The sequence below is a fragment of the Mastigoproctus giganteus genome, chromosome 1 (genome assembly GCF_048544385.1).
Source record: "Mastigoproctus giganteus isolate SK-2022 chromosome 1, ASM4854438v1, whole genome shotgun sequence".
NCBI lineage: Eukaryota > Metazoa > Arthropoda > Arachnida > Uropygi > Thelyphonidae > Mastigoproctus > Mastigoproctus giganteus.
The window spans coordinates 235,077,992-235,092,800 of NC_143575.1; the positions used below are offsets into that span (position 1 = coordinate 235,077,992).

At 35.9% G+C, this 14,809-nt stretch overlaps 1 protein-coding gene across 1 annotated transcript in view; it reads left to right on the forward strand.

Annotated features, from left to right (window-relative positions):
- LOC150091655 (uncharacterized) overlaps positions 1 to 14,809 on the forward strand; it is a 66,073-nt gene that overhangs the window by 27,024 nt on the left and 24,240 nt on the right. The window contains exons 3-4 of the mRNA XM_090369151.1: positions 306 to 340; positions 3,535 to 3,618. Coding sequence (XP_090225277.1) covers positions 306 to 340; positions 3,535 to 3,618 — 119 coding nt within the window. The remainder of the gene's footprint in view (positions 1 to 305; positions 341 to 3,534; positions 3,619 to 14,809) is intronic.

Genomic DNA, 14,809 nt, shown 5'->3' on the forward strand with positions numbered 1-14,809 from the left:
CTGATGTTTGTTGGTCCTGTACTTGTCCCAATTCTGTCATTTGTCTTTCCAGTCATTGTTAAGAGTTCTAAGTCAGTCCTCATCCCGTTTTGTTACATTTACCTCTCATCAAGTGTGCTGTCTTTTATCTCATATGTTTAAGTGATGCTGCTATCTATCTGTTATGTGCTCTCTGGAACTAACATAACTTCTCACAAGTGAGATATTCCAATGCACGTTGGAGTATTTAGTTTTAAAGTTAAAGTGAGTATAAAGGTTTTGCCAATTTGTATACATTCTGAATTTTTATTTATTTTTCATTTTAGAGAGAAAATTAAAACACCCCAAGAGGCCAAAATTAGTAAGTCTAACTAAAAGCATTATAGTTTGTGTATCATTAATTTTTTTTTTAAATTTAAAGGTTAAAATTAGACAGGCTATCTTTCTTTTTTTCCCATTCAGTATGTTGCTTGTTGGATTAGGATAGATCATCCTTCCATCTTCTTCTTAGTGTTCCTTTACTTCATTTGCTGATGAGTCTCCAGGCTTCTTATTTTTGTCCACCTGTCTTTATCCATCCTATTTATATGTTTTTCCCATTCTGCTTCTTTTTTTTTTTTCTATTATATATCTATTCATTAATAAGTTGTCTCAGCTGCATATGTTATTATAGGTCTTACTATAGTTTTATGTATTTTAACATTCACATCCTGATTGATATTTGGATTGTTCCAAATTATAATTATATTATTTAACCCCCCCCCCTAAAATTTTACTCACTTTCAATTCTTGTTCTTCTACTATGTTATGAGTTATTGCTGAAATATTTATCTAAGTTAAATCTCATTGCTTCTATTTGAAACTTTCCATATTATACTCTGCTTTTTTATTAAAATGATGTAGCATTCTTTGCAAATTGTTTTCATTTTCTGCTATTAGTACTGCATTGTCTGCACAGCAGATTATCTGTATACATTAGAGATTATCTGTATAAATTAGTTTGCATCCATTAGTTTACAAATATTCTGTAAACTCTAATGGATGCAGACTCATTTTGGATGGTGTTTTGTGATATATTTATAATTTTAGGATTATTGTACACCCATCAGCAGAATATCTGTTGCATGTTAATATTGCCAGTACAAGATTAGTGGGTCTCCCTCTCTTATGCTGATAGATGAGGCACCACTATTTGTTCCTCACCTTTCAGCATATCACATAATATATAAAGCATTTCTTGTTTGCAGATGTATAATTTCGAATTTTCATGCATGTAATGAGTCTATAAAAATGGAAATGACTAGGAGTTTCATGTTTATAATTTTTTTTTTTTTTTTTTTTTGTCAGAAAAAAATATAAGATATGGTTTTGTTGGATATACCATGCATAAAAAAAGATTACATTTAATGAGTACTGAAATCTAACATTGACATATGACAAGCAGAATTTTTAAAAACCAAACTTAAAAAAAAAAAAAAAAACATCAACTGATTTGGGGGACTAACTCATGGTAGTTCACTTAACCACTGATGAGTTAAGTGAACTAAATTTGATAGAGCTAGTTTGACAACCTAATAGAACTTAGTTTTATTGATTGAAATTACCAAAATATTGAATATATTTTGGTCATTTTAGTTTAATTTTTAAAGGTAACTCATAAGTGTTCTATTGAATATATATATATATATTTTTTGATTTTTTGTAAATCAAATTATTATTGTATTGTATTTGAGTATATTGCAATACTTATTTTAATAAGATTAATAGAGGGTTCAACCAGAATGCTACAACACAGGATTGCATAACTCAAATGGAATAGCCGCAGGCATTTCCTCCTATGAGTCATGAGTTCATTACTTATGTAGCCTGTGATATGTATTCACTATTTTTTTTGTAATACAATGGATTCCAGTTATTTGGGGCAAATCTTAAAAAACAGAAACCAATTGAGAAAAAAGCCAGCGTTTACTTCGCTTAATTGGGACAGCACGCCACTTAATCGGGCCAGGAGACCGCAGCACTGGAGATTACTCTACGATTGTCTCCAACGGTACCACGTGGTTCGGTCGAAATTCTGGAGGCCACAACAATAAAACAATTAGCAACCACTTGTTTATTGGGCTTTTCTGTTAGTGAAAGTTATCATAAATGGACAGTAAACTCGATCTTACTGAATTTGCAATAATATCGACAGCTGGAATTCTGTGTGTTATTATGGTGAAATGTGTTTACACTTCCATGAAATCTTCAATCATATAAATAAAATTAATTTTCAGATCTTCTCTTCATTCCTATTTCTAAAGCTTTGTAACTCGTTACTCCGTTCTCACTTGCACGTATTATGTTACTTGCAATTTGTGTGTGTGCCGTGTTATTTGTTATTGATTGCTTATCTTTTTACTGATTTAAATTTTAACCCCCACCCACAAATGTCAGTGAACAGAAATGTCAACTAGTTAGTATGTACATATTACAGTACGTATTAATTATTCCAATTATCACGTATATTCTTCCAATTTTCACGTATCATTTAATTTTTTAATTGGTAAGGTAATAAAGGGTAAATTTATCTTTGCTTTTTTAGCCTGTGGATAATATTCCTCCTATTTTCGCTAATTAGAATCGTTGTTTAATAGAATTAAAATTCAATTCACAAACGTGATCACAATGACCGGCGCTTACTGCACATCGTATAGTGAACTGTACTTTACTATGTTGAGTTGGTCGTAATGTGATTTGATTGTACAGTTAACCAATGGGGGGGGTTACATTGTATTTTTAACTATTTATGTGACACTTCAGATAAATGGGGCAGCCGCTTAATCGGGCCAAAATGCACTAGTCCCGATGTGTCCCAAATAACCGGAATGGATCGTACTTGTTTAACTGATGATTCGTTTCTGTATACTAGATTTAAGGATTACTGAGCGAAGGCATTACTGAATGAAATTGAGTTAGTCCATATCTGCTTTTCAGGTGGACTAGCATCATCAGAGATAACTTGTGTACACATTTGGAAATTTGTAAAGTGGGATTGCTGCTGTCATTGCCACTAAAGATGGATCATCTACCAGGTCTTACTGCATTCTGTAATGTACCAGCAGAATATCATATTGTATTGTATTGTATTGTGCGTGTGCACCATGCACATGCACGCACAACTGAATTACCCCCTTGGCAATTGTGGAGTAATTTGGACCGTACATTTTTTTTTTTTTTTTTTTTTTTTGATTTCACACCCAAAAATCATTTCTGTTCACTGAGAAGTGATTCTGATGCTTGCCAAGATGATTTGCTTCCACAGTCTCATTAAAAATTTGAGAAAGCTCTGTTGAATAAGGATTAAATGATTCTTAAAATAATCCTCAGAGTTGCAGTAACATGCATATTATTTTGTGAAACTGGTGGCAGGTTAATGGAAATTTATAAGGATTTGGTAGAATGCCTTTTTTCCTCGTTTTTTTCTCTCTATAATCTGTATCAATCTAATTATTCATTTCTTTATATTTTTAATAATTTAATTTTTATAATTTCATTCTATGGTAATGCTTTCAGAATACTCTTAATACAGCTGAAGAAATTAAGGAATGGATGCCAAGTATTAAGCAGGATATTGATTTTTATTTAAAGCAATGCCAGGTTGGTAATTTGTGATTCTGATATATAACTTTGTTTTATATGAATTTAAAGTTAATTAATTGAGCTGACGAAATCTCTTTGCTTATTTATGAAATTAATTTAATCCCACAGGGTTCACCATTTTTTTAATCCTTTTGTTAGGTGCAAAAGGATTAAAAAAATACTTGTTGACATTAGTCATCAAGTATCTTCTATCTTCTTAATGCATGCAGAGTAAGTATTATAGGTTCTAATATCTTTTGTGTTTGGGATTTTCATAAAAAAAAATAGTATGAATCAGAGCTGTAATACTTTTTATATTTTACAAATATAAAAAAAATAATAAAAATAATATATATATATAAAACTCCGGTATTTGGCTATGCGTTCAAAATAAGAACAAATTATTATTAAAGCATTTCTTTATAATTTTAAAAATTCCGTGAAAAAAATCTAATTCCATATAGCCAGCTGCTAGGAGAAAACTCACTGCATAGAGCTATCTACCAGCAGAAAAATCACTCCCTAGTGCCTGTACAGTTCAATGAATTCACTCCTGAAATAGTTAAAACACCACCCCTAAAAATGTCTCTTTCACCAGTGTTAGCAGGATGAAAAATATTTCTTCATTCCCCCCTGTTAAAAGTATATACTGAAGGATACCGAAATTATCTCTTGAAGAGAAAGAGAGTTTCAGTGTTTTGGAACTAGTTCCACAGTATGATTATGCTATTTTTTATATCGCAAATTTGTAGTTAAAGATGGTTTTAAATTTGTGGTTAAACGTAATGAGACACATCAGAATTCAGGGTTGAGCACGCTGAATTCTGATGGGATCCTTCCACTTGTTCAGATTACGAACCTAAGGGGGCATAAATTCAAATTAAGGAAAGACCGATGTAGAATAGATGTGCGGAAATTTGTCTTTAACCAGCGGGTGGTTAATTGCTGGAACAAACTTCCATCTGTCGTTGTGGAAGTTGATAGGTTGAATAAATTTAAGGAGGAACTGGACGGGCATTTGGAGGGAATGGCGTGATTTTTTTTGATTTTTTTTGGCTGCTGCATAAGCTCATACACTTGCTTTCTTGCATCACATGCCACTACTACTATGCTTACAATGCTGCAAGTCATATTCAGCCACCTGGCCACTTCACCTTTACTTTTTCTGGTTTCCATCTTCTCTGGTACTCTCTACCTCTGAGACTCATCCAAAGAAAAGGAGTCTTTGAGACATTTCACAGTGATGGCTATTTTGAAATTCAGTGTAAGTGATAAGAGGTTTCAGAAATAGGGACCTCTTATCACTTGTTTTTATGTGGTCCTGAATTGCATGTGGTGACAGGTTGTTCACAGATTTTTTTGTTTCATAGTTGGTAAATATTTGGTTTTACTTTTATTTGTGTTTAGAAATATATTCACACATTGTGTCTGCTACTTAACTTTTGAGCACCAGTGTATTAGTTTTGATAAATTAATTATTATTTATTATTGTCAGTGATTACTGGAATCAGTAGATTAAATATAAATCAGGTTGGGCACCTCATAACCTGATGTAACCTGCCATGATGTAATGCCAGAAAAATTGATATTTAAGCCTTTATTTTTCATTCTGTAATAAAATTTTCTTTTCTTTTGAAGAACTGGTTGATTGTTCCTTATATCCAACCATCTGACCAAACACTTTTCAGTCACTCTCCATGTTGAATATATCACCTGATTTATCTAATTTCTTAGGAAATTAAGCAAATATTGAAGAACTTTTATTGTATATAAAACATATTGGCTTGTACAAGAGCAAGTACAATTTAACATCTATAACTGTATGTTGCCTGTAAATAAACAATGAAGGGACACAAGTTGGCCTCAGTTGCCCTTGTGTTGTTAAGCCCAATACCAACAACAACATCTTTGAAGAATGTTTCATCTGACACTCATGTTTCTTTTTTGCTTTCTCTAATCTTCTCCATCAATGACTTCTAAAATGTACCTAATCAGAAGTACTTAATGTGTGAGCAGCTGTTGCAGAATCAAAACAGAAAATTGAGGCTGGGAGACCATAACTTCCAAAATAACTTATAACTTAAAACAAAAGTTTTGCCAAATATTGATACTCTTGTGAAACTTTCCACATCCGAATCAGTGTAATCCGAAAATCACATTAATATAATATTTTGCTTCTTTGTTTCTTGTGTTTTTATGTAATAATTTCATAGTATTTTTATTCTGTTTATGTTAATTATTTCACTTGATATTTCAAATAAACTGTACTAGTATTAGCAGTGCTTTTTTTGTAAAAAATAAGTGCCGGTACTTATTCTTTGCTATCAGGAAAAATTGAAAATTAAAAGAATATGTAAAGTACTCTAAAATTTTGTTTTGATATTATTCCTTTAGTAGTAATATTTTTGGAATAAGAACAACAAATTAAGTATATTTATTAAGCATAAATTTACTATTTAAGTATATAAAAAAATAAGTAAAATGTGAATAAAATAAGTAATAAGTAAAAATAATTTCATAATAAAGTTTTTGTAGAATATTCCAAATTTTTATTAAGTTCTCATCCGACACGCCATGCCAACTTCTTACTGTTTGTGTCTGTTGCTGAATGACGTTTCCAAAGCAGTCACGTATCGGCATATTTTGCTGGATCGAAGCATGCCGGCGGTGGGTCTACAATTTTAAGAAATAGTAGTGAAGAAATTGTTTTTGTCATCAGTGAAGTTCTTGTTGGGCTGACAATCAGATTCATTTGTGAAAATTCTCGTTCACATTCACTCGATGAAATTGGTATTGTATTCAGAGTGTTCATCAAATGCTTAAATTCTTCTGAAACCGTCTTATCAATTAAGTACCCCTGAAATCCACGAATTGTGTATCTCTTTTGTTAAACTGAAACCTAATTGACAATTTTCTAACTTCATTTTCACCAAATGCCAACATTTCATGTTTAGAAGATTTAATACCTTTGTCCTCACTTTCCTTCTCTCACTTACTTCACTTACCTGGAAGCAGTGATCACCTGGACTTCTGCCTCCAGGTACTCATCCCTAGCTGTGGGAGGGCAAGGCCTCCCCTATCATCGATATTATAACTAGTTGTTAAATTTGAATTTTTTCTTTTTATTTTTTTGAAACTGTCCAAAATGTCAGTGTCATTCTCGCTTATTTAGGTACTATGACTGTGTAAACAGAGGTAGGGAAAATTTACGGGAAAAAACGCACTTCTGCAAAACAACAGATGATTATTTGTCGGACTAAAACAAAATCACTGTCTCCTAATTCTCCAACAGGGCGCTTACAGTTGATTCACAGGTGGTGTTCAACCTACAGCCCATGCGGAAAGTGAACTAAAACAGCATATAAAATTTTGTTAATTATCAAAAAATTTTCTCATTAAATGTTTTGTTCAGTAAATGTTGTATTGTGTGTATTTTACTTAATAAAATTTCTGAATATTTTCAGTATTTCTTTTACATGTAACAAGATATGGAAAATGTAACACTAATTTTTCTCGAATCACTCAGTGCAGCCAGCGAAAGAAATCTAATTTTGATTTTTTTTGAATATGGCCCCTATACGGGAAAATTGTATTTGTGTTTTTGTATGGGTGGCTCCTAGAACAGAAGTTAATCTCCGCCTCGTTGCTCTGTTGTTTTTACACTCTATCAAGGTAAGGCCAGTGTGTTGTGTAATAAAGAAAAAAATAATAATAAATTACAATCAGTTGAACTGGGATTGGGGAAAAGGAAGCAGAGAGAGAGAAATAAAGTTTTAATCCCATACAGAAGATTCCCACATGAGAGAAAGTGATAGGGCAGAAAAATTTTGCCTGTGATCTTGTGCATGTGTTCTATAGTGTAGTGTATTGGCCTTTTGGCTACCTGGAAGCAGTGATCACCTGGACTTCTGCCTCCAGGTACTCATCCCTAGCTGTGGGAAGGCAAGGCCTCCCCTACTATCTGCTTGCCCTCTTCCCTGGGGAACAAGTTTCCCAGGGAGGAAAAGAAAACTAGAGTAAGGTAAAGAGGGGGGATGGGGATCCCCCAAGCCCAGGGGAGCCCCAGTCCACGTTGTTATTTGGTTTTTAAGAGCATTAGCAACTAAGGCCATATTGCTCCGGGAATATGCGGTGGTCATTCCCTGACCTTTCCGCATCCTCCCTATTTGGTGGTGACGGGCTCGAACCCCGGTCTAATCAAGAAGTGTGTGCTACGCACTGCTGCTTCTTCCCACCTGGTTACGGAGGCGCCTAGGCCCCCCCTCCAGGATAAATTGCTGGGGGGGGAACAAGAGTGGGTGAGAGGTTGCTAGAGGTTGCATGGGGGAAAAGGTTGGACACCACTGCAGTAGAGGCTGACCAAAGCCCATTGGCAGCATCGGGAATACCCCTTGATATGCTCACTGTTGACCAGCACGACTTCTCCGTATGTGGGACAGGTAGTAGTAGTAGTGGTGGCATGTGATGCAAGAAAGCAACAGTATGAGCTTATGCAGCATCAGTCAAAAAAAAAAAAATTACAAAACAATCCCCTCTAAATATTTGTCCAGTTCCTCCTTAAATTTATTTAACCTATCAACTTCCACAGCGACAGATGGAAGCTTGTTCCAGCAATTAACCACCCGTTGGCTAAAGGCAAATTTCTGCACATCTATATTACATCCATCCTTCCTCAATTTCAATTTATGCCCCCTTAGGTTCGTAATCTGAACAAGTGGAAGAATTCCATCAGAATTCAGGCTCAACCCATTTAAGGTGTTATGAGTACCCCTCAGTTGTATAATCCCGTTGGCTCTCTTAATTCGTGCAGCAGCACTATTTGCCTAAATGGCCTGAAGGCCAGAAATGCAAACAATGTGTACTGAGTTAAATCTGTCCTAATCTATACTTTATATGAAAATTTTCTTCGCTCAGCGGAAACTATTTTAAATGTAACTTCTAAGGGGAATTCAAAAAAATTCGCTATAAAAGGAGTTCGTTAAACAGAGGTCTGACTGAGTAATTTAGAATTCTAAAAATGGTTATAAAGTTTTATATTAGCATTAGCATTAGTAGAGGCCTATGATGCAAGAAAGCAAGCTTATGCAGCATAAGCCAAAAAAAAAAAAAAAAAAAAAAACCCTTCCACTTCACCCCCTCCGTTCGTTCGAAATACCTCTCCAGCTGAGCCTTAAATTTATTTAGGCTATCAACTTCCACAACAAGGGATGGAAGTCTACCCGCTGGCTAAAGGGAAATTTCCGCACATCTATCCTACATCTGTCTTTCCTCAATTTGAATTTATGCCCTCTCAGTTGATTATTCTGAGCAAGAGGCAGTATCCCATCAGCATTGAGCATGCTCACACCATTCAAGGCTTTATCACCTCTATCAGATCTCCTCGCCGGTGCCTAATCTCCAGACAGTGAAATTTGCAAAACTTAAGCCTTTCTTCGTAAGAGCAGCAACTCTTCGTTCTGTTCACTAACCTTGTTGCCCTTCTCCCTACTCGTTCCAGCAGCTGTACATCCTCCTTGAAATGGGGCCTCCAGACCTGTATACAGTACTCAAGGTGCGGCCTGACCATTGCCTTATACAAGGGAATAATCATTTCCCTATCCTTGCTAGAAAAATTCCTGTATATCATTGATAAGACACCATGAGCTACTCTTGCAGCCCGTCTGCAGTGCTCAGAGAACTTCATATCTGCCTGCACAATTACCCCCAGGTCCTTTTCATTCTCTACCACTGTCAGTGAAGTACGTTGCTCTGGGGTTGCTGTTTCCCATATGTAGTACTTTACATTTGTCAATGTTAAACTTCATTTGCCACCACTCAGCCCATCTGCTCAACCTTTCCAGATCCTGTTGCAGCAGCATAGTGTCGATAGCATTCTTAACAACCCTGCCAACCTTTGTATCGTCTGCAAATTAAGCTTGATATACCATCATCAATATTATTTATAAATACAGAAAACAACAATGAACCCAACACCGAACCCTGAGGGACTCCACTAATAACATTAGCCCACAATGAGCAGTGTCCATTAATTACCACTCTCTGTCTTCTGCCACTCAACCATCCCTTTATCCATAGCAACAATTTGCTACCAATGCCACACTGCTGCAATTTGTGCAGCAGACTTCCATGTGCAACAGTATCAAAAGCCTTTCTAAGATCCAAATATATAATATCAAAGTTATTCCCTGCATCCAATTCTTTTGTGACTACATCATAGTATCCAATCAAATTGGTCAGGCAAGACCTTCCCTTAACAAAACCATGCTGTGTCTGAGCTATAACTGAATTCTTGTCAAGATGATCCTGCAGTGCTTCTTTAACCAGTGCTTCCATTAATTTTCCTGGAACAGAAGTTAAACTCACAGGTCTATAATTACTTGTGTCAGGCTTTGATCCTCCTCTGTGAATTGGGGTTACATTTGCATATGTCCAGTCTGTGGGTACCTCCCCTGAGTCCAAGGAAGCTCTCATAATTATGGCTAACGGATTGCTTACTTCCTTTGCTGCCTCCTTTAATATAACTGGATAGATCCCATCCACCCCAGGTGCCTTTCTTGTATTTATCTTCAACAATTTCTCCTCCAGTTTACTCTCAGTTATTACAAGATTATCTAGCTTACTGTCAGTGTTTACTTCATCTATGGCATTCCCCTTCCCGAATAACTCCTCATGTGTGAATGTAGATGCAAAATATTGATTTAGTTTGTTAGCTACCTGAGCAGGATCATTAACAGTTGAACCATCGATATCAAGTGGACCAATCTGATTCATCCCCTTCCTTCTAGAGTTTACGTAAGTAAAGAACTCCTTGCTGTTTTTCTTTGCATCCCTTGCCAAAGATTTCTCGTAATCTGCCTTCGTCTGCCTAACCTCCTTTGTAACTTGGTTACAGATCAACTTATATATATCATAGGCTTCTGTGTCACATGTTAATTTATATGTATCCCATGCATTTTTCTTCTCTGCCATATGTCTCATTAGTTCATCTGACATCCATTTAGGCCTAAACCTTGAACAATATTTCTTAGTTGGTATGTAAAGCCTAGTAGCTTCCAAGATAAGTTCTTTGAATGCTTCCCATTTTGAGTTTGCTGTTTGTAACATCATCAGTTTGTCCCACTGTATAGAATTTAAATACTGTCTCAGACCATTGTAGTCTCCTTTACGAAAGCAATTTCCCTTTCCTTTACCCTTCCCTTTACCCCTGATGGTAGTTACCTCCTTGAGTAAATCCCACTTCAGCACACTGTGATCACCGCTACCTAGTCGTTCCTGTATCTGCAGATTCTTCATGCACGAAGAATCACTACTGATAATCAAATCAAGAGTATTGCTCCCTCTAGTTTCCTCTCGAACATGCTGATTTAGAAAACAATCATCCAATAAATCCACAAAAGCCTTGCTAGTGTGTGAGTGACCAACCCACAAATTCCAGTCAATATCTGGGAAATTAAAATTCCCCATTATAAGACTCTCTGATTTACTGGCCCACTCTATTTCCCTATACAGTTTCTTATTATACTCATCAGAGTCATTAGGCCTATAGCACACTCCTACTCTCAATTTTGATCTCCCAATGCTTATGTCACACCAAACTGACTTGACACTGCACTGTGCAGCGATGTTAACTGGTTTCACTTCCTTGGATTTTATGTGTTTCTTAACTAATAGTATAACCCCTCCTCCCTTCCTATCCTGTCTATCCTTTCTGTAGACGTACTCCCCAAATTCCAGTTCTGCATTACTTATATCTGTGTGACACCATGTCTCTGATATCCCAACAATATCCGCCTTTGATGCTTTGAGCAATACCTCAAAATTCATCAAATTTATTTACCAAACTCCTAGCATTGGTGTACATGCAAGTATACATGCACCTGTTCTTTTTCTTAGCTACCCTAACACAATCCATGTGTTTACTTGTACCCCAATGACTCCCAGCAGTCTCTGAAATATCCTGCATCTTATTTTCCAAGCTGCTGCTCATTCCAATAGAAGCAGTGCAAGAATCACTTCCACCTCTTCCAGTGGCTACTGTTAATCTATTAGTCCTTGTGTCCCCCAATCTAGCAGTTTTCTGACCCACCTAACACTGCCTCGATAGCATCAGCAAACATTCTTGCACCCCTTCTATTTAAGTGTATCCCATCACTGTAGAAACAGTCTCTCCTGTTAACAAGTACAGACCAGGCTTAAAAAAATTCTATCCCTTAAACCTTGCACAATCTTTCCAGGGCCGAATTGATCGACAGGGCTCTCGTCATATACTCCCTCCTATCGTGTCTGGGCAGAATTGCAGACACTTTCAAATTCAACCCTAATTCACGGCTTTTTTTCAACAGTGACCTGTACTTGTTAAGTAATTCCGCCGGTCTCCTACTCTTAATATCATTAGTGACAATGTGTACAACTATATCACCTTTTGTGCCCTTAAAAGATGATATCCGCTCTACATTGTCATCAACCTTTGCCCCTGGCAGACATACCCTGGTCCTGTTCCACCTATCCTTTTTACAAAGCTTGTTTCCTGTTTACCTGACAATAGAATCACCAACAACTACTAGTTCCTTTGGGACCAGCGCATTCTGCCTTGGGGGTTGCCGCTGTGTTGTGTGATGCCCAAGTGCAAGCTCCGGCATTGGTGTGGGCAGCTGAGAGCTTGATGGGCCCCTCACTTTTAATCCTTTGAGGGCATCCACTCTGTCCTTCAAGCTCTCATATAGGCCGATAACAACGCTGAGTTGTCACCTGATTTCCTTACACTCCTTGCATCGTGCACATACAAAGACATCCCCCATGGCAGTATCATGTCCCATACCTGACTGCTCCACAAACATCAAGCAAATAGTGCATTTTAAAAGGCAGTGATTCAGAGGGCAACTGCCCTCCCTCAGTTCTCCCCTGAGCCACAGCACTCCCATTAGCTTGAGCCTTTTGCTTTGCTGCTCTTGTCTGAGTCATGGTTTCGATTTAATTTCAATTTCAGTACAAAATTAAAACCCTAAACTTGTATCCCAACACAGTTAAGTTATAGAAAATATCTTAACAATAGACAGTGAAAAATACAAATTTAGTTAAATAACTCTAAGCTTATTTGAATAGCAGATAAATATGTCAAAAAAATTTACTTAACATTACAAATTTCGAAATGTACTGCATCCAAATGTCACACATCACTGTTAATAAAGTGCCGGTATGCCGTACCGTTGCATACCATCCCAAAAACGCACTGAATATTAGTATTCAGTGAAACAGCATTAGTAGTATTAGTAATTACAATTGTTATTTAAAAACATCTTATAAAAAGAATATACAAATGAAAAATATATATAAATAAAAAATAAAGTATATAAATGAATATCTATAAAATTTTTATCTAGTTGAAAAGTTTCCCACTCCTAATGTAAATGAATTATAGTTAGCCAAATTCAGCAATGTTATTTTAACACATTTTCTGCTACCTAAATGTGAGAGAACATGTTCAATGTGCCATTATTTTCAGAAATATTGAAAAAAATCAACATTCCAAAAATTTGTACATGATGGTTGAAAATTAAAAGTTTGGAATGCATTGCTAAATGTGAACACTTACTTTTTTGGTAAGCTGTAAATTAGAACAAATCTTAAATTTTATAAAAGTTTATTCATTTACATAAACAAACATTAATGCAAGCAAAAACCAAAAAGAGTATGTGCCAAGTCTATAAACAAAAGCCAATCAGCGTGCCAGTGCTGAGTAGCTGGTAATTTCATGTGCCTTTACATTTACGGCACTCAATTGTTGACCGCTTAATGATAACTGCTTATGTTAAAGCACAATGCTCGCGTGCATTTTGAATGCAGTACATACGTTCCTAGTGCTGTTTTATGCATATACAGTAGAATTTCAATTGTCCGTCACCCTATTTACTGTCAGTCTCTGTTAACTGTCACTTAACCCCACTATGGCATAATGCATTGTGATATTGGCGGCATGTGTCAGTCTTTGTATGCAACTCACTGTATACAGTTTGAAAGTCGTAAAACAACGAAGCTTGCTAAAAATGAACAATTGGATACTGCAGTGTTTCCTGGTTTGTTCAGAAACGTAGCCAAGGAATTCAATTGTTGGGACCTTTAATAATCGAAAAAGCCATTGAAATCAATAAAAAACTAGGCAGAGATCCATTCAAGGCTAGCATCGGATGATTGGGCAGATTTAAGTTTTGCCACGGTATTCAACAGTTTTCGATCCAGGGTGAGAAGCTAAGTGCAGATAGCACAGCAATTTCTGTTTATCGTGAAAAACTACAGAAGGAAATAGCTGATCAAAGTTTGGTTAAAGACCAAATATACAACTGCGACGAGACTGGCCTTAATTGGAAGACACTGTCCTCAATGACTGAACATATGGCATCGGGATAAAAGATTGCATTGCTATAATGGTGTGTGCTAATGACAGCAGTAGTCATAAATTGCCTTTGGTTGTTATAGGAAAACCAAAAAAGCCTAGATCATTTAAAAATATTAAATTTTTGCCATTAAATATTTGCCATTAAAATTTTGCCATTAAATATTTCTCACAAAACAACACGTGGATGAGCCAAGATATATTTCATGATTGGTTTCATAAAATATTTGTACCATGTGTAAGATCACATTTGGCATCAAAAGGTTTACCACAATATGCAATGCTACTAATTCCATACACATATGTGATTTAAAAAACAACTATGGCAAAATATCATGCCACTTTCTGCCAGCAAACACATCTCTCATTCAACCGATGGACCAAGTGTGATCGAGAGTATGAAATGTCGTTATCACAAAATGTTCATTCAAAAACTTCTTTCAGCAGAAAATAAATTAGATTTGATAGAGTTTTGGAAAAGCTACACTATAAAAGATGCAATTTTCCATGTCGCTCATGCCTGGAATGATGTTCCAGTTCAAACAATACAAAAAGAAGCTGGAATAAGTTGTGACCAGAAATATATTCAACTGATACAGAAACCATTCCAAAAGAAACCGAAATTTTGCAGTTATATTCAAATGTTCATGGTTTTAAAAATGTTTCGATGCAGGAAGTAAATGATTGGCTGGATACATACAAAATGGACATCTGATGCAAAATTTTAGACAATGATGAAACTGTGCAAAGAGTGATGACAATTTCGGATGATTCTGAAACTGAAGAAGGAAAAGCTGCTGCTAATGAAACAGCAAACAT